This window comes from Thalassophryne amazonica, chromosome 4 (genome assembly GCF_902500255.1).
Source record: "Thalassophryne amazonica chromosome 4, fThaAma1.1, whole genome shotgun sequence".
Lineage (NCBI taxonomy): Eukaryota > Metazoa > Chordata > Actinopteri > Batrachoidiformes > Batrachoididae > Thalassophryne > Thalassophryne amazonica.
The window spans coordinates 94,525,851-94,551,408 of NC_047106.1; the positions used below are offsets into that span (position 1 = coordinate 94,525,851).

A 25,558-nucleotide genomic window follows, 5' to 3' on the forward strand; every position below is an offset into this window, starting at 1 on the left:
CTGACATCATGCCTATTCCAGCAGTGGTCTCTGATTACTCACTTCCTAAGTTTACAGTTTCGCTGCCGTGTTTAGTGGAACAACAACCTTATATATCACTACGGCGATGCATCAACTCCTCAGCTAAGACTGAACTCGAAGCTAGACTGCCTGATGCCTAAGCTTCAGATTTGGCAAATACCCAATCAGTAGACAGACTTGTGGATTGTTTAATCTCAGTGCTCAAAACTACACTCGACATGATTGCGCCCCTATGTTAAAACCACGCACCCCAAAACACAGTCACCTTGGTTCAGTGATTGCCTGTGTGACCTCAAGCATAACGCTAGAGGTCTAGAACAGAAATGGCGTCGTTCAAAATTGGACGTATTCCACCTTGTGTGGCATGATGCTATCTTAGACTATAAGCATGCATTATTGGCTACAAAGCGGACCTATTACTCTGATTTGATCAACAAAAACAAGCATAACTCAAAGTTCTTGTTCACACGGTGGCAACACTTATTCATGGACAACCACCTGTAGTTCGCTCTCCTTTTACAGCATAAGATTTCCTGGATTACTTTGAGAAGAAAATTAAGACATTAGGTGAAACATATCCCTGCATGCCTTAACCCAGCCACTACACCCTGCTATTGAGTTGGGAGCCATTACTGAGGTATTACCTAAATTTACAGAATTTGATAGTATCTCACAAGGCGTGCTGACGAAACTCGTAATGTCAACAAAAAGCACAACCTGTTTATTTGATCGTATACCAACAAAACTGTTTAAGGACCTATGGCCCACTCTTGGGCCGACTGTGCTGGAAATTATGAATCTTTCTTAAACTTCTGGATCTGTTCCTCATTGTTTCAAATCTGCAGTGATTAAACCATTACTTAAACCTAATCTTGACCCTAGTGTATTAGAAAAACTATCGGCCGATATCAAATCTATCATTTTGCTCGAAAATTCTGGAAAAAGTGGTGTCATGGCAGCTCGTGGACTATCTTAGTGAGAATAATCTCTGACCCACTGTAGTCTGCTTTTATAAAATATCATTGCACAGAGACGGCTCTCACTAAAGTGGTGAATGAATCTCTGCTTACAATGGATTCAGACACCACTATGGTTCTGGGACTGTTAGATCTCAGTGCTGCATTTGATACCGTGGATCATCATATTCTACTTGTTAGTCTGGAAAATCATTTTGGGATTACTGGGAGTGCCCTTGCATGGTTGACATCATACCTGACCCGTCGTTCTCACTGTGTTTTGTACCGTAACACTATCTCTAACCTTAGTGACATCAAATTTGGGATTCCACAGGGGTCCATCTTAGGCCTCCTGCTTTGCTCCTTTTACATAGCACCCCTTGGGCACATATTGCAGAGTTTTGGGATTACCTTTCACTGCTATGCTGATGATACTCAGTTATACATGCCAATAACTGCTGGTAATCTCGTTCACATAAAATCCATAGAGGATTCCCTTGCATCAGTGAGAAGTTGGATGTTGAGAAACTTCCTACTTTTAAAATCTGATGAGACTGAAATGATGGTTCTTGGTCCAGTGAGACATCGGCATCAATTTGACCAGTTAATGCTTAGCCTAGGCTTGTGTGTCATACATCACACTGACAAAGTGAGGAACCTTGGGGTAATTTTTGATCCTACATTGTCCTTTGACCTCCACATTAGAAATATTATGAGGACTGCTTTCTTCCACCTGCGAAATATAGCGAAGATTCGTCCCATCCTGTCTATGGCTGATGCTGAGACCCTGATCCATGCGTTTATCTCTTCTCGATTGGACTACTGCAATGTCCTATTTTCTGGTTTACCACAGTCCAGCATAAGGGCTCTCCAATTGGTTCAAAATGCTGCAGCCAGACTTTTCACACGAAGCAGAAAGTTTGACCACATTACACCCATTTTGGCATCCCTTTACTGGCTTCCTGTCCCAATGAGATCAGATTTTAAGGTTCTGCTACTAGTCTATAAAATTGTTCACGGACTGGTACCTCCCTACCTAGCTGACCTAATTAAACCTTATGTACCGGCCTGGCCTTTGCGTTCTCAAGGTGCATGACTACTTTGTGTCCCTAGGGTGAATAAGAAGTCTGCAGGTCATAGAGCTTTCTATTATTGTGCCCCTGTTCTGTGGAATGATCTCCCTGCGTCAATAAAACAGTCAGATTCTGTGGAGACTTTCAAGTCCAGACTTAAGACACACTTATTTTCCCTTTTGTATGGCTAGAATAATGGTATAGTTTTGTTTTAAGCTTTTTGCTCTTTTAATTTGTTTTATTAGTAAACAGAGTGGGCCGCGGCCTCAACTTTACCTAAATTCTGGGTATTTTAGTGAAGCTTAGGGCTAGTGGCTGGTGATCAGATGCCTGATTCAGTTTTTTTTTTTTTTCTCTCTCTCTCTGTTTAAGGTCCAGCTCCGTCCAGAGATGGGAGTTGTATTTGTGCTGACGACCCTCCTGTCCTGTGCACCAACAACATTTTCTGTATATTCGTTTTGTGAATAGTTTCTGTGAATAGTTCTGTAATTTATGTATGTAGCATGGCCCAAGCAGAAGGTCACCCCTTTGAGTCTGGTCTGCTTGAGGTTTCTTCCTCAGAGGGAGGAATATAAATGAAAATAAATTGAAATTGAAATTGCAGTGAAGCATGGCACCAGCAAACGTTCCCAGACTTGACTTGTCTCCCTTCACTGGCTTCCTGTTCATGCGAAGTGTGATTTAAAGTATTGTTAACAACTATTGAAGTTCTTCATGGACTAGAGCCCTCATATTTGGTCAGCTTATGCAAGCCGATTGTGTGGACTCATTTAAATCCAGGTTGAATACTTGTTTTTCTTATATGTACTTAGTTGTGTTAATTCAGTTAGGTCCCGCATGCCACCCCCCACCCAATCCAGTGAGGTAAATAAGTATTTGATCCACTGTCGATTTTGCAAGTTTTCCCACCTACAAAGAACGGAGAGGTCTGTAATATTTGTCATTGTACACTTCAACTGTGAGAGACAGAATCTAAAAAAGAAAAAAAAAAGAGAAATCAATTCAATCAATCAATCAATTTTTTTTTTTATATAGCGCCAAATCACAACAAACAGTTGCCCCAAGGCGCTTTATATTGTAAGGCAAGGCCATACAATAATGATGTAAAACCCCAACGGTCAAAACGACCCCCTGTGAGCAAGCACTTGGCTACAGTGGGAAGGAAAAACTCCCTTTTAACAGGAAGAAACCTCCAGCAGAACCAGGCTCAGGGAGGGGCAGTCTTCTGCTGGGACTGGTTGGGGCTGAGGGAGAGAACCAGGAAAAAGACATGCTGTGGAGGGGAGCAGAGATCGATCACTAATGATTAAATGCAGAGTGGTGCATACAGAGCAAAAAGAGAAAGAAACAGTGCATCATGGGAACCCCCCAGCAGTCTACGTCTATAGCAGCATAACTAAGGGATGGTTCAGGGTCACCTGATCCAGCCCTAACTATAAGCTTTAGCAAAAAGGAAAGTTTTAAGCCTAATCTTAAAAGTAGAGAGGGTGTCTGTCTCCCTGATCTGAATTGGGAGCTGGTTCCACAGGAGAGGAGCCTGAAAGCTGAAGGCTCTGCCTCCCATTCTACTCTTACAAACCCTAGGAACTACAAGTAAGCCTGCAGTCTGAGAGCGAAGCGCTCTATTGGGGTGATATGGTACTACGAGGTCCCTAAGATAAGATGGGACCTGATTATTCAAAACCTTATAAGTAAGAAGAAGAATTTTAAATTCTATTCTAGAATTAACAGGAAGCCAATGAAGAGAGGCCAATATGGGTGAGATATGCTCTCTCCTTCTAGTCCCCGTCAGCACTCTAGCTGCAGCATTTTGAATTAACTGAAGGCTTTTTAGGGAACTTTTAGGACAACCTGATAATAATGAATTACAATAGTCCAGCCTAGAGGAAATAAATGCATGAATTAGTTTTTCAGCATCACTCTGAGACAAGACCTTTCTGATTTTAGAGATATTGCGTAAATGCAAAAAAGCAGTCCTACATATTTGTTTAATATGCGCTTTGAATGACATATCCTGATCAAAAATGACTCCAAGATTTCTCACAGTATTACTAGAGGTCAGGGTAATGCCATCCAGAGTAAGGATCTGGTTAGACACCATGTTTCTAAGATTTGTGGGGCCAAGAACAATAACTTCAGTTTTATCTGAGTTTAAAAGCAGGAAATTAGAGGTCATCCATGTCTTTATGTCTGTAAGACAATCCTGCAGTTTAGCTAATTGGTGTGTGTCCTCTGGCTTCATGGATAGATAAAGCTGGGTATCATCTGCGTAACAATGAAAATTTAAGCAATACCGTCTAATAATACTGCCTAAGGGAAGCATATATAAAGTGAATAAAATTGGTCCTAGCACAGAACCTTGTGGAACTCCCTAATTAACTTTAGTCTGTGAAGAAGATTCCCCATTTACCTGAACAAATTGTAATCTATTAGACAAATATGATTCAAACCACCGCAGCGCAGTGCCTTTAATACCTATGGCATGCTCTAATCTCTGTAATAAAATTTTATGGTCAACAGTATCAAAAGCAGCACTGAGGTCTAACAGAACAAGCACAGAGATGAGTCCACTGTCCGAGGCCATAAGAAGATCATTTGTAACCTTCACTAATGCTGTTTCTGTACTATGATGAATTCTAAAACCTGACTGAAACTCTTCAAATAGACCATTCCTCTGCAGATGATCAGTTAGCTGTTTTACAACTACCCTTTCAAGAATTTTTGAGAGAAAAGGAAGGTTGGAGATTGGCCTATAATTAGCTAAGATAGCTGGGTCAAGTGATGGCTTTTTAAGTAATGGTTTAATTACTGCCACCTTAAAAGCCTGTGGTACATAGCCAACTAACAAAGATAGATTGATCATATTTAAGATCGAAGCATTAAATAATGGTAGGGCTTCCTTGAGCAGCCTGGTAGGAATGGGGTCTAATAAACATGTTGATGGTTTGGATGAAGTAACTAATGAAAATAACTCAGACAGAACAATCGGAGAGAAAGAGTCTAACCAAATACCGGCATCACTGAAAGCAGCCAAAGATAACGATACGTCTTTGGGATGGTTATGAGTAATTTTTTCTCTAATAGTTAAAATTTTGTTAGCAAAGAAAGTCATGAACTCATTACTAGTTAAAGATAATGGAATACTCAGCTCAATAGAGCTCTGACTCTTTGTCAGCCTGGCTACAGTGCTGAAAAGAAACCTGGGGGTTGTTCTTATTTTCTTCAATTAGTGATGAGTAGAAAGATGTCCTAGCTTTACGGAGGGCTTTTTTATAGAGCAACAGACTCTTTTTCCAGGCTAAGTGAAGATCTTCTAAATTAGTGAGACGCCATTTCCTCTCCAACTTACGGGTTATCTGCTTTAAGCTACGAGTTTGAGAGTTATACCATGGAGTCAGACACTTCTGATTTAAAGCTCTCTTTTTCAGAGGAGCTACAGCATCCAAAGTTGTCTTCAATGAGGATGTAAAACTATTGACGAGATACTCTATCTCCCTTACAGAGTTTAGGTAGCTACTCTGCACTGTGTTGTTATATGGCATTAGAGAACATAAAGAAGGAATCATATCCTTAAACCTAGTTACAGCGCTTTCTGAAAGACTTCTAGTGTAATGAAACTTATTCCCTACTGCTGGGTAGTCCATCAGAGTAAATGTAAATGTAATTAAAAAAATGATCAGACAGAAGGGAGTTTTCAGGGAATACTGTTAAGTCTTCTATTTCCATACCATAAGTCAGAACAAGATCTAAGATATGATTAAAGTGGTGGGTGGACTCATTTACTTTTTGAGCAAAGCCAATAGAGTCTAATAATAGATTAAATGCAGTGTTGAGGCTGTCATTCTCAGCATCTGTGTGGATGTTAAAATCACCCACTATAATTATCTTATCTGAGCTAAGCACTAAGTCAGACAAAAGGTCTGAAAATTCACAGAGAAACTCACAGTAACGACCAGGTGGACGATAGATAATAACAAATAAAACTGGTTTTTGGGACTTCCAATTTGGATGGACAAGACTAAGAGACAAGCTTTCAAATGAATTAAAGCTCTGTCTGGGTTTTTGATTAATTAATAAGCTGGAATGGAAGATTGCTGCTAATCCTCCTCCTCGGCCCCGTGCTACGAGCATTCTGACAGTTAGTGTGACTCGGGGGTGTTGACTCATTTAAACTAACATATTCATCCTGCTGTAACCAGGTTTCTGTTAGGCAGAATAAATCAATATGTTGATCAATTATTATCACATTGTAAATCACATTGTATGATTTTTAAATAATTAATTAGCATTTTATTGCATGAAATAAGTATTTGATCACCTACCAACCAGCAAGAATTCTGGCTTTCACAGAGCTGTTAGTTTCTCTTTTAGAAGCCCTCCTATTCTGCACTCTTTACCTGTATTAACTGTACTTGTTTGAACTCATTATCTGTATAAAAGACACCTGTCCACACACTCAGTCACACTCCAACTTATCCACCATGGCCAAGACCATAGAGCTGTCTAAAGACACGAGGGACAAAACTGTAGACGTGCACAATGCTGGGATGGGCTACAGATAATGCAATGAAGACACGCACATCCAAAGCACATAAAAAGGCGTGCAGGACCAAAAAAAAAAAAAAAAAATATCAAAGAGAAAAAACAAACGATCTCCACAGCCACAGCGCTCCCAGACAAAACATTTTTATTTAAAAGAAATTAAATGTAACGCTTCAGGCAGGAGTCCTTCGTCTGAATATATTTAGATAGGTGTGTCACATTGACAATGCTGTCTGACGAACGTTTCAGGCAAGAGCCCTTCGTCATACAGCATGTTCAGTGTCACACACCTGTCTAAATATTGACACCTGTGTAAATATATGTCAATATTTAGACGGGTGTCTAAATATTGACATTATATCAATATTTAGACAGGTGTCAATATTTAGACAGGTGTGTGACATTGAACATGCTGTATGACGAAGGGCTCTTGCCCGAAACGTTACATTTAATTTCTGTTAAATAAAAATGTTTTGTCTGGGAGCGCTGTGGCTGTGTGGATCATTTGGTTTTTCTCTGGGATGGGCTACAGGACAACAGCCAAGCAGCTTGGTAAGAAGGCAACAACTGTTGGCGCAATTATTAGAAAATGGAAGAAACACAAGATGACTGTCAATGTTCCTCAGTCTGGGGCTCCATGCAAGATCTCACCTCGTGGGGTAAGGCTGATTCTGAGAAAGCTCAGAATTGCACGGTCAATGACCTGAAGACAGCTGGGCCCACAGTCACATCAGTAACACACGACGCCATCATGGTTTAAAATCCCGCAGTGCACGCAAGGTCCCCCTGCTCAAGCCAGCACATGTCCAGGCCCGTTGGAAGTTTGCAGTGACCATCTGTATTATCCAGAGGAAGCATCGGAGAAGGTCATGTGGTCAGATGAGGTCAAAAAAGAGCTTTTTGTTATCAACTCCACTCACCGTGTTTGAAGGATGAGAACAACCTCAAGAACAGCATCCATCCGTGAAGCATGGGGGTAGAAACATCATTATTGGGGGTGCTTTTCTGCAAAGATGACAGGATGACTGTACCGTATTGAAGGGAGGATGGATGGGGTCATGCATCACAAGTTGTTTGCCAACAACCTCCTTCCCTCAGTAAGACCACTGAACATGGACCATGGCTGGATCTTCCAGCATGACAATGACCCCAAACACAACCAGGGCAACTCAGTAGTGGCTCCGTAAGAAGCATTTCAAGGTCCTGAAAGATCTGGAAAAGATCTGTATGGAGGAGTGGACCAAAATCCCTGCTGCAGTGTGCAAACTTGGTCAAGAACTACAGGAAACATCTGACTTCTGTCATTGCAAACAAAGGTTTCTTCTGTCCCAAATATTAATGTCTGTTTTTTCTATTGTATCAAATACTTAATTCATGCAATAGAAATTTAAAATTTTATTTTTTTTTAAATCCCGTCTCTCAGTTGATGTGTCGCTACAATAAAATTACAAACCTCTCCATTCTTTATAGGTGGGAAAACTTACAGAATCGACAGTGGATCAAATACTTATTTGCCTCACTGATGTGATATCATTAGAAATCTTAGGATGTCTACATTACAAACACAACTGGTAACATTAAAAATACCGGACCTCACTATGACATATGACAATATTGGATTACTACCCTGTCATTAACCACTCACACTGACCCATGGCCTACCCACTTTATTTTTTTTAATTGTTTGAATTTTATTTGTTACTGAATTTTACTGTTTATTACATCAGTTTTACTTGCTGCTAATTTCAATAGTATTGTGTTGACTGCATGGAACAAATTTCTTGAATTTGTTATACTGACTATTTCAAATTTGTTTAGTTGCCAGATTGGATGGTCACCCAACTGAGCTGGATCCAGTATTATTCTACCTTGCTCTTGTGAAATGCTGGTGCAATACATAAATAAGAAACTAAAACTGAAGCGTCACAATTTTTTTAAACCACCACATGAATAGTCTCCATTGCACTGCACTAAAAGCGGCCTGCAGATGAACTTTCACACCAATGTCAAGGTTCATGTCTGACTGGATTGATTCTTACGCACTTACTCCATATTCATGTACAACATTTGTCCAATGCCTGGGTAAGAAAAAAGAAGTCGTGCACCTCCACATTGGTGGGAAAGACTATTGGCTGGAGACAAACTGTGATTCTGGACAATGATTTTGCTTTTAAATTGTTCAATCTTTCATTTTGTGCATGATGTAAAAAATGCTTACAGTTTAGAAAGAGCTATACAATTATTAATGATAAACTCAATACCTGCTGGGTCACTGCAGCTGCCAAGTTTCCTCCAGCACTGTTCCCAGAAATAGCAATTCGTCCTGGATCTACAGAGTACTTGGCCAGCATCCCTTTCTGGAGAAAGTGTTTGACCACACGGTAAACATCCTCAAATGGTACAGGAAAATGATGAGGAGGTGCAAGGCGGTACCTGAAAAAAACAAAAGAAAACAAAACAGTAAATACCTTGAAGGCCATTGCACATGGACATTCTAAATGTATATCATCAAAAACATGCACATTAGGGTCCGCTCCTTTCCCTGCCCCTGACCAAGGCAGCGTCTCCACATCTGGAGTTTGTCCCCAGGTACCATACTGTGGCGGCCCACTGCTCCTAGTGGTTGGACTGTGTAAAACTGCAATTAGGATGGTATAAATGCAGAAGTGTGGGATGAGCTGCTTGGTCTGCTGGCACCATGTCGTGTACACAGATGAGCAGTGGAAAATGAATAAATAAGTAAATGTAGATGACAAAATTTTGTTGTTATGTACGAGTACAGTGCTTCAAAAATGTATTTGGCCCCTTGGTATTTTGCACATTTTAATTTGTTTATGCCATTTCAAATACAGTAAGTAATACAGGCTTATCAATATAAAACTTTTGATAATTACCTTGTTAAAATTCCAACCGGAAGCAAATCTCTACAACTTGATATAAAATAATTAAAAATATAAAAGCCAAGGTGATGGGTTGCATACGTTATGGTCCCCTTTTGTATAACACATCAGTTTTATTGCCAGTTTTCTTCACACAAGTCACGGGATGGATACATGAACATTTTCAAGTCATTGAATATGTCAAACAGTGTGGCACTCTATGGTAAATCTGTGTGGAGTAGATAGTTCTCCAAAACTGAGTGACTGTGCAACAAGGAGAAGAGTGAGGAAAGCCATCAAGATCCCCAGACAACAGAAGACGTTACAGGCTTCTATGGCTGTGGTTGGAGAAATTGTGCACGGTGCATGTTTTGCATTTTGCATCACCAGTTGTACAGCTTCATGATGAAGTGGTATAGAGGAGGATTTTCTTAAAAAGAACACCTGAAAGTTCAGCTACAATTTACCACAAGGTACATCTGAGATGCAAGCCTAGATTTGTTTTGGTGAAAGAAAATCCTTCTCTGCTCCACTCCCGATTTACACACACCCGATTTACTTTTTGTTTTTGAAATGGCATGAACAAATTACAATGTGTAAAATACCAAGGGGCTGAATATTTTTTTAAGGCACTGTATCCATGGATGTACAATGACAATAAAGGGCTTTCTTCTATAACAGACAGCAAATTATTGTATAAACAATGAAGAAAAAAACAAACAAACAAACAGCCATAATTATGTAACATAAATTAACTTCAGGCTATTTTTCAGTTCATTCATTTTCAACTGCTTATCCAGGTGTAGGTCACAGAGGCAGCAAAGCAAGCAGGTCATCCCCCACTTCGCTACCCTCAGCCAAGTCCTTTAACTCTTCCCTGGGATCCCAAGATGTTCCCTAGCCAGCTGGGAAATATAATATCCCCAGTGTGTCCTAGGATTTCTCTGGGCCCTACTCATGGTTAGACATGCCTGGAAGACCTTCCAAGGGAGACAACCTGGGGCATGCTCACCAGGTGCTCAAACCACCTCAACTGCCTCTTTTTGATGCGAAGAAGCAGTGGATCTACTCAGAGTCCCTCCCAGATAGTCTAGCTTCTCATCCTGTTCAGGAGTGTAAGCCCAGATACCAGACAAAGAAATCTCTTTTATGCCGCTTGTATCTGCAATTTGATTATTTTAGTCATTACCCAAAGCTCATGGCCACAGGTGAGGAGGCGCATAAATCGACTGGTAAATTGAGAGCCATGCCTTCTGGCTCAGTTGTTTCTTTACCATGACAGTCCGGTGCAGCATCTGTAAGATTTCAACTGCTGGCCCAATCTGTCATTCGATCTTATGCTCCAAATAACCCCCACTTGTGAACCAAGACCCCGAGATACTTCAACTCCTCCATTTGGGGCAGTAACTCTACCCTGATGCAGAGGGAACAATCCACAGTTTTCTGACAGAGGATCATGGTCCCAGGTTTGGAGGTGCTGATTCACATCCCAGTTGTATCCCATGCCTCATTGCGCAACAGTGGTCACTGCCTGATGAAACCAACAGAACCACATCATCTGCAAAAACCAGAGCTGCAACTCTGAGGTCACCAAACTGGACACCCTTCGGTCCGTCACTGAGTCTTGAAATCCTGTCCATGACCATCACTAACAGAATTGGTGACAAGGGGCAGCCCTGGTGGAATCCAATACCCACCAGAAACAGGTCTGCTGTAATGACAAGAATGTAGACACAGCTACTTTGGTCATATAGAGACCAGGTAAAATGTTGCAACAAATCCAGGACCCTATACTCCTGCAGCACCCTCCACAGGATACCCAGAGGGACCCGGTCAAATGCCTTTTCCAAGTCCACAAAACGCATGTAGACTGATTGGTCATACTTCCAAGACCCACCTAATATCCTTGCAAGGGTAAAGAGCTGGTCCATGACCAGGACGGAACCCGCATTGCTCCTCCTGAATATGAGGTTTGACTAACGACTTAAGTATCCTCTCTAGTACCATGGCAAAGGCTTTCCCAGGAAGGCTGAGAAGTGTGATTCCTCTGTAACTGGAACACACTCTCCAGTCCCCTTTCTTAAAGATGGGGACCAGCACTCCAGTTTGCCAGAGGTGCTATACCTGGCTTCCATACAATGTTGTATAAGTGTGTCAGCCAAGACAGTCCAGCAACATCCAGAGACTTCAGCTACTCAGGATGAATCTTGTCCGCCCCCGGCGACTTGCCACCTAAGAGTTTTTGACAACCTTAGTGACTTCCGCTAGGGTAATGGCACCAAATCCACCCAAGTCTTCCATCCATACCTCCTTGATGCAGGGCATATCAGAAGGGTTGAAGAGATCCTCAAAGTGTTCTTTCCACCACCTGACAATATCCTCAGTCCAGTTTAGCAGCTCTCCTCCACTGCTAAATACAGCCTGGGCTAAGAACTGCCTCCCTTTCTTGAGGCACCTGACAGGCTGCCAGAATCACTTTCAGGCTGACTGAAAATAATTTTCCATGGTCTCTCCACACAGCTCCCATGCCTACATTTTTTGCTTCTGCCACCACTGAAGCTGGAATCCGTCTGACCTGCCGGTCCCCATCCACTGATTCTGGAGACCTCTGTGTTAACCAAACATGAAAGGTGGCCTTCTTCAGCCTGACGGCTTCCCTTACCACTGGAGTCCACCAGCTGGTTCTTGGGTTGCCGCCACAACAAGCAAAGACCACCTTCTGGCCACAGCTCAAAGCAGCCGCTTCAGCAGTGGAGGTCTTGAACATGGACCACTCTGCTTCCATATCCCCAACCAACCTGGTTCCAGAGCCCATGCTCTGGAACCAGCTATTTCTACTTAGTATCTCTCAACCTCCCACACAAGCTCAGACTCTTTCCCCACCAGAGGGGTAACTTTCCACCTTCCATTACCAAGTGTCAGTCCATGTGGGCATTTGCCCCAGACTACTGCCAGAAAAATAGCACACCAGACCCTCTGCAGACTCCCTGCAGGCAGTGAGCCTATTGGATCGCCACCTTATCATGGTGGAGTGGGTTGTGTGCTCTAGTGATGCTTGGTGGTTGTTGCAATGGTTTCATTTTTGTAAGGGGCAGAATTTTACATAAAAGAACCAGGTCGAAATAACATGAGCCTTTCCAGTTTCTGCTGTATTTTGAATAAGTAGCTATGGCTGTGGAAATAACTCCTTAATTTAGATTAATTCGTTACAGCACCAATAACAATTAATCGCACTTCCATCATTTTTGCTTTGATGACACAGACTTGGTCTGTAAATAAATTGTGTTTTTGAGTGAAATAATTGGTTTGGATGACCATGCCTTTGGACACCTTTTTGGCACAGTTTAAACTGTTATGTGGGCCGCTGAAGAGGAGGTACTGCTGGCCCACCACCACCAGAGGGCGCCCTGCTTGGAGTGCGGGCTCCAAGCACGAGAGGGCGCCAGACCCAGAGGAAGTGACAGCTGTCACTCATCGCACCAGCTGTCACTCATCTACACCACTACTTAAGCCGGTCTGCAACTCCACCTCCCCGCCGAGAAATCGACTACCATTGAAAAGGTAATTTCTCTGCTGTCTGACACTTTGTGTGTATAACCTGAACTTCTATTGCAGCCGTTTTCCTGGAGTGTTGCCTTGTCTGGACGATTGGCGTTTGGTGTGACAGCGACGGCTTCGCCTCACACCCCAACCCAGATAAGTGGTTGACCAGGAGCTGCACGAGTGTGTGTGATTGGAGGTGGAGGTGCTCCCTCCTAACTGTGTATGGACTGTGGATTACTGAGTGTGCGGACTCACACTCATACATCTTATCTCTGCTTTCTGCCAGCAGTACCAGGGTCGACAGCCGAAGACAGAGGCCACCTGGGGACTCGGGACTTGGCGGCTCCGGTGTTCTTCAGACCGTTGGTGGTGGAAGTCGTGTGGGATGCGGCTTCTCTCTCGTCGGGGGTCTTCTATCTTCGAGCCTGCCCACACATCACCTGGTGTTAATTGACTGTGCAAATTTCTGTAAATTTAGTTGTGTATTATCACAACATTAAATTGTTACTTTTTGGCTTACTCATTGTCCGTTCATTTGCGCCCCCTGTTGTGGGTCCGTGCTACGACACCTTCCCAACATAAACACCAGATCAGAAGGGTTTTTAAATAGTGTACACCCACAGCATACGTTCTCTGATGTGAACATAAACCTGCACAGCAACACATGTAGATGAAATACGTGTTAAATCCTTTTCATACCAAAATAACTTTCTTAAAAAAACTGTAATCATTAGATCTCAAGTGTCGGGCTTTCAGTATGAGCATCTCTTCACACACAGAAGGCTGGTTCAGCTGTAACGATTGTTAAACAGTGCCAGAACTCTGAAATGCTTAAAACTTTAAAATGGCTCGTTTCCTCATGTTTATGATTTAGAGTTTAAGGGCCCTGTCCCACTGGCGTTTAGGAGGATTTGCGGATGGAATGCGCACAAAAGTGGCCCACATCCGCCAAACAACCGTAATATCCATGTAACATTCCTGTATGACTCGGCCGCCATCCGAACACGTCCGTGATCATCCGCAGAGGCACACATGTCCGCAGCCACACACACACACACACACACACACACACACACACACACACACACACACACACACACACACACACACACACACACACACACACACACCATCACCTTAAATAAGTGATATCTCAAAAACCATTCTACAGTGCAGCAATAAATCATGCACAGTATGTTCATGATGCCCCATTTTTGCAAAGATCATAAACTGCACAATTTATTTTTGTATTTTAGATTTCTGTAACTGTTAGAGATTTTTTTTTCTTTATCCTTTTTTTTTTGCGTTTGAGAGCCTGTGTTAGGTGTTCTGCAATTTGAGGGGTGATATTTAAAAAAACAAAAAACAAACAAGCAATACACACACACACCTTAAACCTTGTAATTAGATTTATTTTTGTATTGCCTGACAGCAGTGGTATATGCATACCTCTGACTTATGTTGTCATTTGGGTGAATATAAATCAATTAAATCTTTAAAAGCTCTTGTAGGCATGGAAAAAGCTCTTATTATTACCATCCATCCATCCATCCATTTTCTTTTTTTAACTTTAATAATACAAATTCATAGATACAACAATGAACCAGAAACTGTGATGTCCCAGTGTCAAGTGAAGAAAAATAAAGACTAAAAATTATACATTCTTACACAGAGCCAATGAGACTGTTGACCTTGTAGAACACAATCAATACATTTGTTTCATTTGTCAATGGAATATACTGGTTGGACTAATATGCACCCACTCACGCAAGTTTGATATAGTAAGGAACGTATTCAGCAATTTATTAGCTTTAAAGACTTGTGTTGCGATAGGGACACACAGATAAGCATTTGGGAATGGTATACACATCCAAATACATGAAGGCAACCAAGCATTCAAGACTAATAAACATATTTAGCTGACTTTTTCACCTATAAAACTGAATTCTATGGAACAAATTCCATAGTTTTAAAAGTATACTTTATTACTGCTTGCTTTTACAGAGTCATGTATTAATCTGAACAGACATGTTACTTTCAGTAATAGCCTACTTTAATTAAAGATATAGTCCAGTTAGTTTCTGCTGATATCATAATGCAGACATTCTGCTCTGTGTGTTCCTGGTCCGGTCAGATCTCAGAAGCTACACAGAGTGAGACCTGGTTAATACTTGGATGGGAGACCTTTTACTGAAGATAGGGGCTGTGTGTATTTCTCCAGGTAAAACCAGATTTCGTTAGGAAGGGCACCTGGCATAAAACGTGTGAACTCCAGGTGCGTATGTGTACAGACATATTACAACTATGCCTACATTTTGATTTTTACAGCCATTCATTTCATTGATCTAAAGACTTCAAAATAGTTGACCAGATGACTGCAATCGGGCAAGACCAGTAATTGCTTCATTAACACACATTAAAACAAAATGAGTAAAGTACAGGGAGTTATACACTGTTAACCCCCCAAACGTGAATCAGATGCAAATTGTGAATTATCCGCAAAGCGTTAATTGCAAAACCTGAATAATGAAAAAATATCTCCCAAAACGTGAACACAGGTCTCTTAAATCATGAACACGGGGGGGAGGTCACAACAGCTGACGAGGTGGGGAGGTGATTGGAGCAGCTCTCTCTTCTGGTGTCCCACTCCAGGGACAGAGTCAGGTGAGGAATTTGACTGGGACAGTCTGTCAAATGGAAACGAAGGCGTCAATCTGACAGAGGACAGAAACCTCCCCCTCCAGTAAACGGCTCAATAATCTGAAGTGAAACACTGTAGAAAAACAAGTTTCTAAGCTCAAGAATGTACACAAGCTACAACATTATTTTTATCCATATGAGCCGTACTCTGAGCTGGAAAAACAATACTGACCTGAACGAGCAGACGGCAGAAAAATGGAAGCACAGGGACAGTCTACAAAGTGCAAAAACGACACCAGAAAAATATTCAAGAAATTTAGCCGTGGTGTCATCAGATTCACTGATCACATCAGTGATCTCCTGATGGTTATATTACAGCAGAAAAATACAACACACACAAAAAAAAAACTTTTTGCGGTGATAGTGTTTGCGATCAAGACTTCCTGCAGTAAGCTACCGAAACTGAATCATTCTATCTATCTTTGTAGAATGAATGATATTTATGTTTTGCGAGACCCACGTTCACGTTTTGGGAGATTTTTTTTTTCCAGTAGTCACGTTTTGCAATTAACAGTTCGCAGATAATTCACGATTTGCAGCTGATTCACGTTTTGGGGGTTAACATATGATCACATCTGGAAATGTTCATTAAAAGACTAGCAGTGTTTTGAAACAGCCACAGTATTTTGAAACAAGAGATAATTGCTTAACACCAGCATAAAGCCCCGGTCACAACCCACCATGCGTTTTTTTTCGCCATAGGTTTTCTACGGATGCCACGGCCACTACGTTTTTGTGAAAACGTACGGAGGCAGTAGCAAGAGGCGGGAGGGAGTACGTTCAATGCACGTCTCTAGGAGTGTAACGATAAAGAGAGTTGACAATAAAGCAGTGTGTGTGTGTGTGTGTATGGGGTCGCTTTTGTTTTTTATGAGCGGGACCGGAGCGGCAGGTGTTTTTCGGCGTCGGCGATGCATGAGAATGTCCAGCCTGCAGTGGTCAGTTGTACGAGTGTTTACTTGCCTCGAAAAGTTACAGCTAGTTAACAGACTGAAGCTGTGGAGTGTGTGTTGCTGAAGTTTGGAAATAAAGTCCAAGTTCAAGTGAGAAGCTGCATTGTGCATGCAAGTCTGTCGGCCTCCATAGTATGTGGTGAGTGCCGTAATCCGTACTGCCTATGTACGGATTTGGTTAATTCAATAGTAATTGAATGAAAATGTGCTGCTTTGAATCCGTACTGAGGCAGTACTCATCAACGTGTGTCATCTGCACTGCTGGTGAATCCGCAGCCTGACCGCAGCGAAAGTTCTGCATGCACTAAAACCTCTACGGCGTGTCTGCGTGTGTCTGCATGCTCCTAAATTCATACTGAGGCAGTACATAGGATGTATGGATCTCCAAATTTAGCCCACGTTTTTGCAAGTAGACTGCACGCACGTGCAAGTACGGCGGGTTGTGACCACAGCTTAAAGAATGTTACAACAACAGCAATCACATTTCTGCCATCCACCTATCCAGATCACCTCCAAAATTCAGTAGACTCTTCCATGCCTCTATCTGTGGTGCAAATTTGGCGAGAATACATGAACTATTTTTGAAGTAATCCAAAAAAGCCTATATAAAGAGAAATCTTGATCCAGAATCCAGATTACCTCAAAAATTTAGTGGAGTCTTCAATGGCCTAAAATCTATCTGTGGTGCAAATTTCATGAGAATCCATGAAGTAGTTTTGAATGAATCCTTCAAAGAATATATAAAGGGAAATCTTGATCCAGAATCCAGATCTGGATCCGGATCACCTCTAAAATTTAATGGATTCTTCCATGGCTTAATACGGTTGTATGTAAAAGGTTGGGCACCCCTGATGATTTCCATGATTTTATTTTATAAATCATTGGTTGTTTGGATCAGCAATTTCAGTTAAATATATCATATAGCAGACAAACAGTGATATTTGAGAAATGAAATGAACTTTATAGGATTTACAGAAAGTGTGCAATAATTGTTTAAACAAAATTAGGCAGGTACATAAATCTGGGCACCCCAACAGAAAAAAAAAAAAAATACATTGATATTTAGTATCCTCCTTTTGCAGAAATAACAGCCTCTAAATGCGTCATATAGCTTCCAGTGAGAGTCTAGATTCTGGTTGAAGGCATTTTGGACCATTCTTCTTTATAAAACATATCAGGTTTGTTGGTTTCTGAGCATGGACAGCCCGCTTAAAATCACACCACAGATTTTCAATAATATTCAGGTCTGGGGACTGAGATGGCCATTCCAGAACATTGTACTTGTTCTTCTGCATGAATGGCTTAGTAGATTTAGTAGAGCAGTGTTTAGGGTCGTTGTCTTGAAAGATTCAGCCCTGGCGCAACTTCAACTTTGTCACTGATTCATGAACATTATTCTCAAGAATCTGCTGATATTGACTGGAATCTATGTGACCCTCAACTATAACAAGATTCCCAGTACCTGCTGTGGTCACACAGTCCCACAGCATGATGGAACCACCTCCAAATTTTACTGTAGGTAGTGTTTTTCTTGGAATGCTGTGTTCTTTTTCAGCCATACATACCGCCCCTTGTTATTTCCAAATATCTCAATTTTAGTTTCATCAGTCCACAGCACCTTTTTCCAAAATGAAGCTGGCTTGTCCAAATGTGCTTCAGCATACCTCAAGTGACTCGGTTTGTGGAGTGTATGCAGAAAAGGCTTCCTCTGCATTACAGTATCTCTTGGTGCAAAGTGCGCTGTATAGTTGAACAATGCACAGATACACTATCTGCAGCAAGATCATGTTGTAGGTCTTTGAAGCAGGTATGTGGGTTGACTATGACTGTTCTCACCATACTTCGCTTCAGTTTATGAGATTTTTCTTGGCCTGCCACTTCCAGCCTTAACTAGTACTGTGCCTGCGGTCTTCCATTTTCTCACTATGTTCCGCACAGTGGAAACTGACAGCTGAAAACTCAGATAGCTTTTTGCATCGTTCCCCTAAACCATGATATTGAACAATCTTTGTTTTTAGCTCATTTGAGAGGTGTTTAGAGGCTCCCATGTTGCCACTCATTAGAAGAGATGCAAAGAGGGGAAACATTTGCAAATGGTCACCTTAATACCCTTTCTCATGATTGGATTCACCTGTGTAAGGAGCTCAAGGGTCAATGAGCTTACCAAACCAATTCTGTGTTCCAATAATTAGTGCTAAATGTATTCAAGTCAATAAAAAAAGGGTGCCCAAATTTCTGCACCTGCCTAATTTTATTTAAATAATTATTGCACACTTTCTATAAATACTAGAAACTTCATTTCACTTCTCAAATATCAGTGTGTTTGTCTGCTATATGATATATTTAACTGAAAATTCTGATCCAGACAACCAATGGAAGGAAAACCTTGAAAATTATCAGGGCTGCCCAAACACTTCTATACAACTGTATGTATCTGTGTTGAAAATTTTGTCAAAATCTGTGCAGGAGTTTTGACGTTATCCCACTAAAAGTAATCTTTCAAAGCCTATATAAAGTGAAACTTGATCCAGAATCTGGATCACCTCCAAAATTTAATGGGTTCTTCTATGACCTAATATGTATCTGTGGTGAAAATGTCTTCAAAATCAGTTCAGTAGTTTTGACGTAACCCTGCTACAGACAGATACACAAATAAATGCCAATGTTTTTAATTACATCCTTGGCGGATGTAATAAGTGATGTAATAAATAAATAATGTAATAATCAAGTCTGAACCTGAGAGTGAATGGTCTTCTCAAGATCACCTCTCCTGAGGAAGAGGTTTACTTAAGCCAGAAGACAATGCTGGAGTGAAAAAAAAATATATATAGTTGTTTTGACAGAGTTTATGTTGCTCAAACAGCTGTCAAATATCACTTCCAAATTCTCAACCGTGGAAACCGCAACACCAAAAGCATTTGGCACATATGAGTGTTCAAACAATAGTATCAGTTTTACTGTCATTCAGAAAAAGGAAATTTTGTGACAGCCACTACCTTATATCATTAATACAATTAAATCTTTGCATCAATTGCATTAGACCTCATAGGCAGGTAGATCTGCAGATCATTTGTGTAGCAATATAAGGGCCAACTGTGCTTTGCTGTAATTGACCCTAAAGGAACATATACAATGAAAAGAGAAATGGGCCAAGAATAGAGCCCTGAGGCACATGAGGAGCATTTGATGAGGAAAGTTCAATCAAAACAGAAACAGCCAAATAGGATTTAAACCATACGTACAGCACCATGAATGCTAACAAAATTATTTATCTAAATGAGAAACAAGTACTGTGTGATCCACAGTATCAAAGGTTGCTTTAAGATCCAACAGTGCCAGTACAACAGGATTCCCTGTGTCAGAACGTGATGTAATTATGCACTTTAAAAAAAAGTGTTGGCTCAGTGTTGTACTGAGATCTAGATCTAGACTGGAATTAAAAAAAAAAGCACTGTAACTACATAACAACCTTTTCTAAAACGTTAGAAAGAAATGGCAGATGAGCAATAGGCCTGTAATTGGACAAATCTGAAGAATCGAGGTGGGGTTTTTGTTTAATAAGGGGCCTAAGCACAGCATGTTTAAAAGCAGTTGGAACAGACTGAACTTAGCCAAGTGTTGACAAGTGAGGAGACCCAACAGTATTAAAAACCTCTTTCAGCACCTTCACTGAAAAAAAAAAATAAGAGGCAGTTGGTAGGTTTCACGTGCTTCATGACCTCAGTGAGGAACGAAAGAAAAACGGGCTCAAACTGCTCAGGCACAGCAGAACATGTACGAATAACAGACAATTAAACACTACATTTATCATCAGCATTCTATCTGACTGATGACATTATCAATGAAGAAACTGCTCACAGATGGTAGGTGAAGCATCTATCAAAAGAGAGGTACACAGGTTTACAACATAGTATACAAATGATGAATATTTATAAAGTTCAATGGTACGAATATTTTATGAGGTGAAACCTGGAACATACCATTCAACTCGGCTTTGCCTGTTGAATCAGAGACAATGTGTCCTGTTCTATTTGAACACGATGCAGAACTGTCAAACTCTATTCCACCTTTCAGTTAAATAAAATATTGACGCCACTGCTAAATGCTGAAATACTCTTGGATCATAAATGTCTCCAAGTTAAATGGCTCTGGCCCAGTAAGCATTTTTCTTACACAACACTGTTAAGCAGCAAATTAGGATATACAAACTATGCTTATGAAATACTCACTCAACAGCAAGCACCACTGCATTTAGCTTTGTGGCCATTTCTCTGGCCAGAAGATCATATGGACCCATTCCTGCACAGAGAGAACAATGATGGGTAAGATCACAGACTGGCATCACAAACACTGACATCTAAAACATCAACAACAGAGATGTACCCGCTACATAATGTGGTGATAATTCCTGCTAAAAGTCAGTGATACTGTAACTGTTACAGCAGCCTAACACTGCAAGAACAGCATGAGATGCATCAAACTGCATGCCATGTCTTTATGACTTTGAGCAGCAACAGTAACCTCCTTCTGAGGTCCCCACTGTACTGGCAGACGGTGTGTTATTTCTGCAAGAGACTGTAGAAGCTTTAGTCCTGTTATGTTGTGATTTTTTTGTCCCAAAGCTTTTCATACCCACATTTCCTCTAAAATTAGTCACATATTTAATACTAATGGATTAAATGATATATTTAGCTCTACTTAACTGCTGAAACAGAGAAAATAGTCATTAAAAACAGCTTTTTGGGTTTGACAATCCATTTTGTTGACATATGCATTCAATTTTGTCATATCCTCAGTACAAAGTAATCAACTTCAACAAGACAGATAAAACATGAAGTGTTGAAAAACCTGAGAATATTTTATTATGTTATAGACCAGGCTACAATGCCTCTAATCCAGTGCATCTCAATTATTTTCTGTTACGCTCCCCCTCGGAAGAGGAAAACACCCCCCACCACCACACACACACACACACACACACACACACACACACACACACACACACACACACTCCGCCATGACTATAAATCATATCATTTGTCCATAAAATTGTTATAAGTACACCTCTGCATAACATTGTATCCTTATTAACATGAAAGAAAACAAAAAAGAAAGAAATTTTGATCAACTTACAGCAAAGAATAACTTTATTAACATTGATTTTTAGTCTGTAACAGAAAAAAAAAATTTAAAGTGCATCACTTTGCTTGAAATAAAAAAAATAATAATAATAATCCTTAACCTATAAATGTTTTTTGATCGACTGCCATTTGATACTGAGAAACAAAATTAATTAAAAAACAAATAAATTCAAATTGATCAGAAAACTATGTCATGACTGCGTGTGGCGTGCATGGCACAGAAAGTGGTAGGACACACTATGCAGACTCGCAGGCCGAGGCGTGGAGGTAAAAATGAGCTTTATCAAAAAACAGGCAATGGTCCGGTACACAAAAGGCAGTCAGCGGGGCGGCAGTACAGACAAGCGAGAGGCAGATTCGTAGTTCACTACACAAGCAGAGGTCGGGTTCATGGCGTGGCGGAGATCGAGTAAACAAGCAAGGTCAAAAAACGAGGCAAAGAAACTGTGACAAAAAAGGCGAGGATGTGACACACGATCGACAAACTAGCAGGGAAGTGAGGGGCTGTGAGAGCTTAAATACAAGGGGAGTAATCAGGGCGTGATGTAAAGCAGGTGCAGAGAACAAGGCGTGGATAGATGAGAGTGGAGTGACAGGTGGGTGTGATAGACAAAACAACTAAGGGCCAGTGACACACCCACAACCAACATAGATAAAAACAACTGAATACCACAAACTGAGTGCTCATGTGTCAGGACCCAGAAATAGGGAGAAACTTAACTAAGACAGGACTCACCATGTGGCCAAAATAGAACAACAAATAGTACAACATATGACCAAAATAAACAGATAAGTGTTACTAAGAATTAAGTGGTGAACAGAACAGATGAGTACAGAATAAAAAGGTGATACAATAAATGATAAAGTGGCAAACAGACTAACTGGGAAATAGATGAACATAGAATGAAATAAACAACCAAAGGAACGTAATCAGAAGAAAACACTGAAGATAAACAATAACCAAAACCAGAGACTAAAGCATAATACGCTAAATGTGATAAAACTAAACTGAGACTGAAGTAAGTAAGTAAAGGGGCCATGAGTAAAAGAATACAAATGCATAACAATGAGCAATAAAGAAAAACTACAAATTGGACAGGAACAAAGACGAGGTGAAACAAAGAAAATAAATGAAACAAAACTAATCATAAACAGAGCATAACAACATGAGAAACCACAAGACATAGAAATGAACAGAACCCACAGACAGAAGAATCAAAATCAGAAGTGAGGCAAAATGATGAAACCTTGACCAGGGCCCTGAATGGGCCAAATCCTGACACACTAACTCAGGAGCACAATATATAAACATTTTAACAGACAAAATAAAAATGAATAAAGCAACTTGTGCTGATTTTTTAAATTATTATTTTTGTGATTTTTTTTTTTTTTTGTATTAGTTTTTATTTTTGCAGCACTTGCATCATCCAGCGTGACAGAGACCATGTCTACTGCTGCTCAGTTCCTCTGGTAAGGTGTTATGATGCCAACGGTGCTCGCTGGTTTACTGAAGCAGCATTCACAAAGTGGAATGATTGCTGGCAATATTCAGCAGGGTTTTGGTGGAAAAACTCAAGCGGCCTTTCTGATTGATTGCGGTGAAATGTTGATAATTGATGCCTTAATTTATTTGGCTTCATGCTGTCTGCTGCCAACATTTTAAGACACGTCGGTCTTTCCTTGTCTCTCACCATAGTCACAGTGAAGCCAAGTGCTACATACTTCATCATGTTTCCTCGTCTTAGCTTTCAAGTGCAAAGAAAAACCCTACATAGAGCTGCTTTCCATTATGTTAGAGTCCTCAATACTCCCTGTGCACACTCCGACAATGAGAGCGCCACTGCCACCTACTAAAGTGGATGTACAATCACACTTTTTTCTAGGGGGGGATGTTCCCCACAGTCACATGCCCCTCACAAGGGGGGTGTGCCCCCCTGTTGGAGAAGTACTGCTCTAATCACATATAAAAATGCAAAAAAAAAAAAAAAAAAAAAAAATTCTCAGTTTTCTTCATTCACTACGTGTCCCAGAAATAATATTCCACCGTGTTAGTATTGAAGCCTCACTTTCCAAAACATACTACAGTTCCCCAGACTATTTTCAGAAAGTGGCAATTTATTTATGTAGGCTAGAATTTAATTGTGCAAACTGAAGTACATTTCAACTATCACTCTGATTTTTTTGTTGTCTTTTTGTAATATTATCCTCCTTGTCCCACTCAAAGTTCAATTTCAATTCATTTTATTTATATACCACCAAATCACAACAAAGCTGCCTCAAGGCGCTTCACACGAGTAAGAGCTAACCTTACCAACCCCTACAGCAAGCACACAGGAGACAGCCGTAAGGAAAAACTCCCTCTGATGATATTGAGGAAGAAACCTCAAGCAGACCAGAGTCAGAGGGGTGAACCACTGCTGAGGCCCCTCTAACAGTTACAAGGTTTTTACAAAGGTTTCACAAAGCTGAAGAAACAGGAAACAAGACGAACATCAAAAACACAGCTCCATCCTATTAGGCTATATTATAGAGAATGTTTGTTTGATAAAAAAAAAAAAAAATTGACAAAATTATAAGTTTTGTCTGCAAAAGGTGAGCTAGCTAAATGTAAAGTGGAACCTAGGTTTTTGAATGGCTCGCTTTATGAACAAATCGGTTCATGACCATATTTTTTGAACAAAAAAAGCACCACTTTTCAAACAAAGTCTTAGTTCACAAACAACTGCTGCCGCAGAAGGTGACAGTAATTCACCATGTTTGTTTGCAATCTGTCAATACACTTGAAAGGAGAAGAAAAAGAAGAAGCAAGAACATCTGGGCACTGCAGCCCTTGCTGTGATGGAAGAACTAACATCAAGTCTTTTCTGTCCAGGTAGGGCAAAATTTGTCTAATTACTGTACAGTATTTTGTACAAGATATTATGCAAATTATTTTTTTTTGTCTGCCTTTTATGCATGAAGTGCAGTTAAAAAGGTGTTATGACCCTGAGGTCATATGTGTTTTTTGTGGCATATGTGTATTTACCCTCCCCACCTAGGTGAGGCGTTGTCTCTTGTTTTAGGTGAGCTTGTACAGATGGCACCGGCTGATTGGTCCAGCAATGAAGGCTTATAAAGGAGGCTGAAACTAACCTCCAGGGCTCCACCTTCTTCCTGCTGCCAACCTATGTGCATGTCTGAGGACACTTGGCAATTTTTGTTAACCCCTTTTGCTTTCCTTTTTGTAAATTTAGTAGCAATTTGTTTTGAAAAGCAGTCCAACACTTTTGGTTAGTAGGGGTGAGAAGCCATGTTATTTTGATAGTTTTCTCCTGTTTTTTTTTTTTTTTTTGCTTGGGAGCCTAGGAAAGACCACTGGTTGTTTTATTTGAGCACTAAGTAAGAACAGGGTTTTTGGTGGTTTGATTTGTTTGTTATTTTGGCCTTTTTCTCAACCTGAAATTTTATTTAAGAATAATAAATTTGTTGTATTTTGGACTACATTTATATAGCACTTTTCCAACTGCATCAAACATTCAAAGCACTTTCAGGGTTGCCAAATTTGGGATCTTGGCTGGAGTGACATGCGCATGCCGAAAATTTATCACCACCCTAACCCTAATTTAAAACAAACGAAACAAAACAAACAAACAAACAAAAAAAAAAAAACAGTCCTCCTTTACTAATAAAAATAATAATAGAAGGAAAACTGTTTGATTCTTCTCTCCATGTCCGTGATCCTTCCTTTTTCCAAAATATTTCAGTAAGCTC

At 40.5% G+C, this 25,558-nt stretch overlaps 1 protein-coding gene across 1 annotated transcript in view; it reads right to left on the bottom strand.

The window, feature by feature from the left end:
* The window catches only part of LOC117508498 (arylacetamide deacetylase-like), a 99,306-nt gene that overhangs the window by 23,404 nt on the left and 50,344 nt on the right, over window positions 1-25,558 (bottom strand). The window contains exons 3-4 of the mRNA XM_034168274.1: window positions 20,897-20,966; window positions 8,854-9,025 (exon numbers count right to left, since the gene is read on the bottom strand). Coding sequence (XP_034024165.1) covers window positions 8,854-9,025; window positions 20,897-20,966 — 242 coding nt within the window. The remainder of the gene's footprint in view (window positions 1-8,853; window positions 9,026-20,896; window positions 20,967-25,558) is intronic.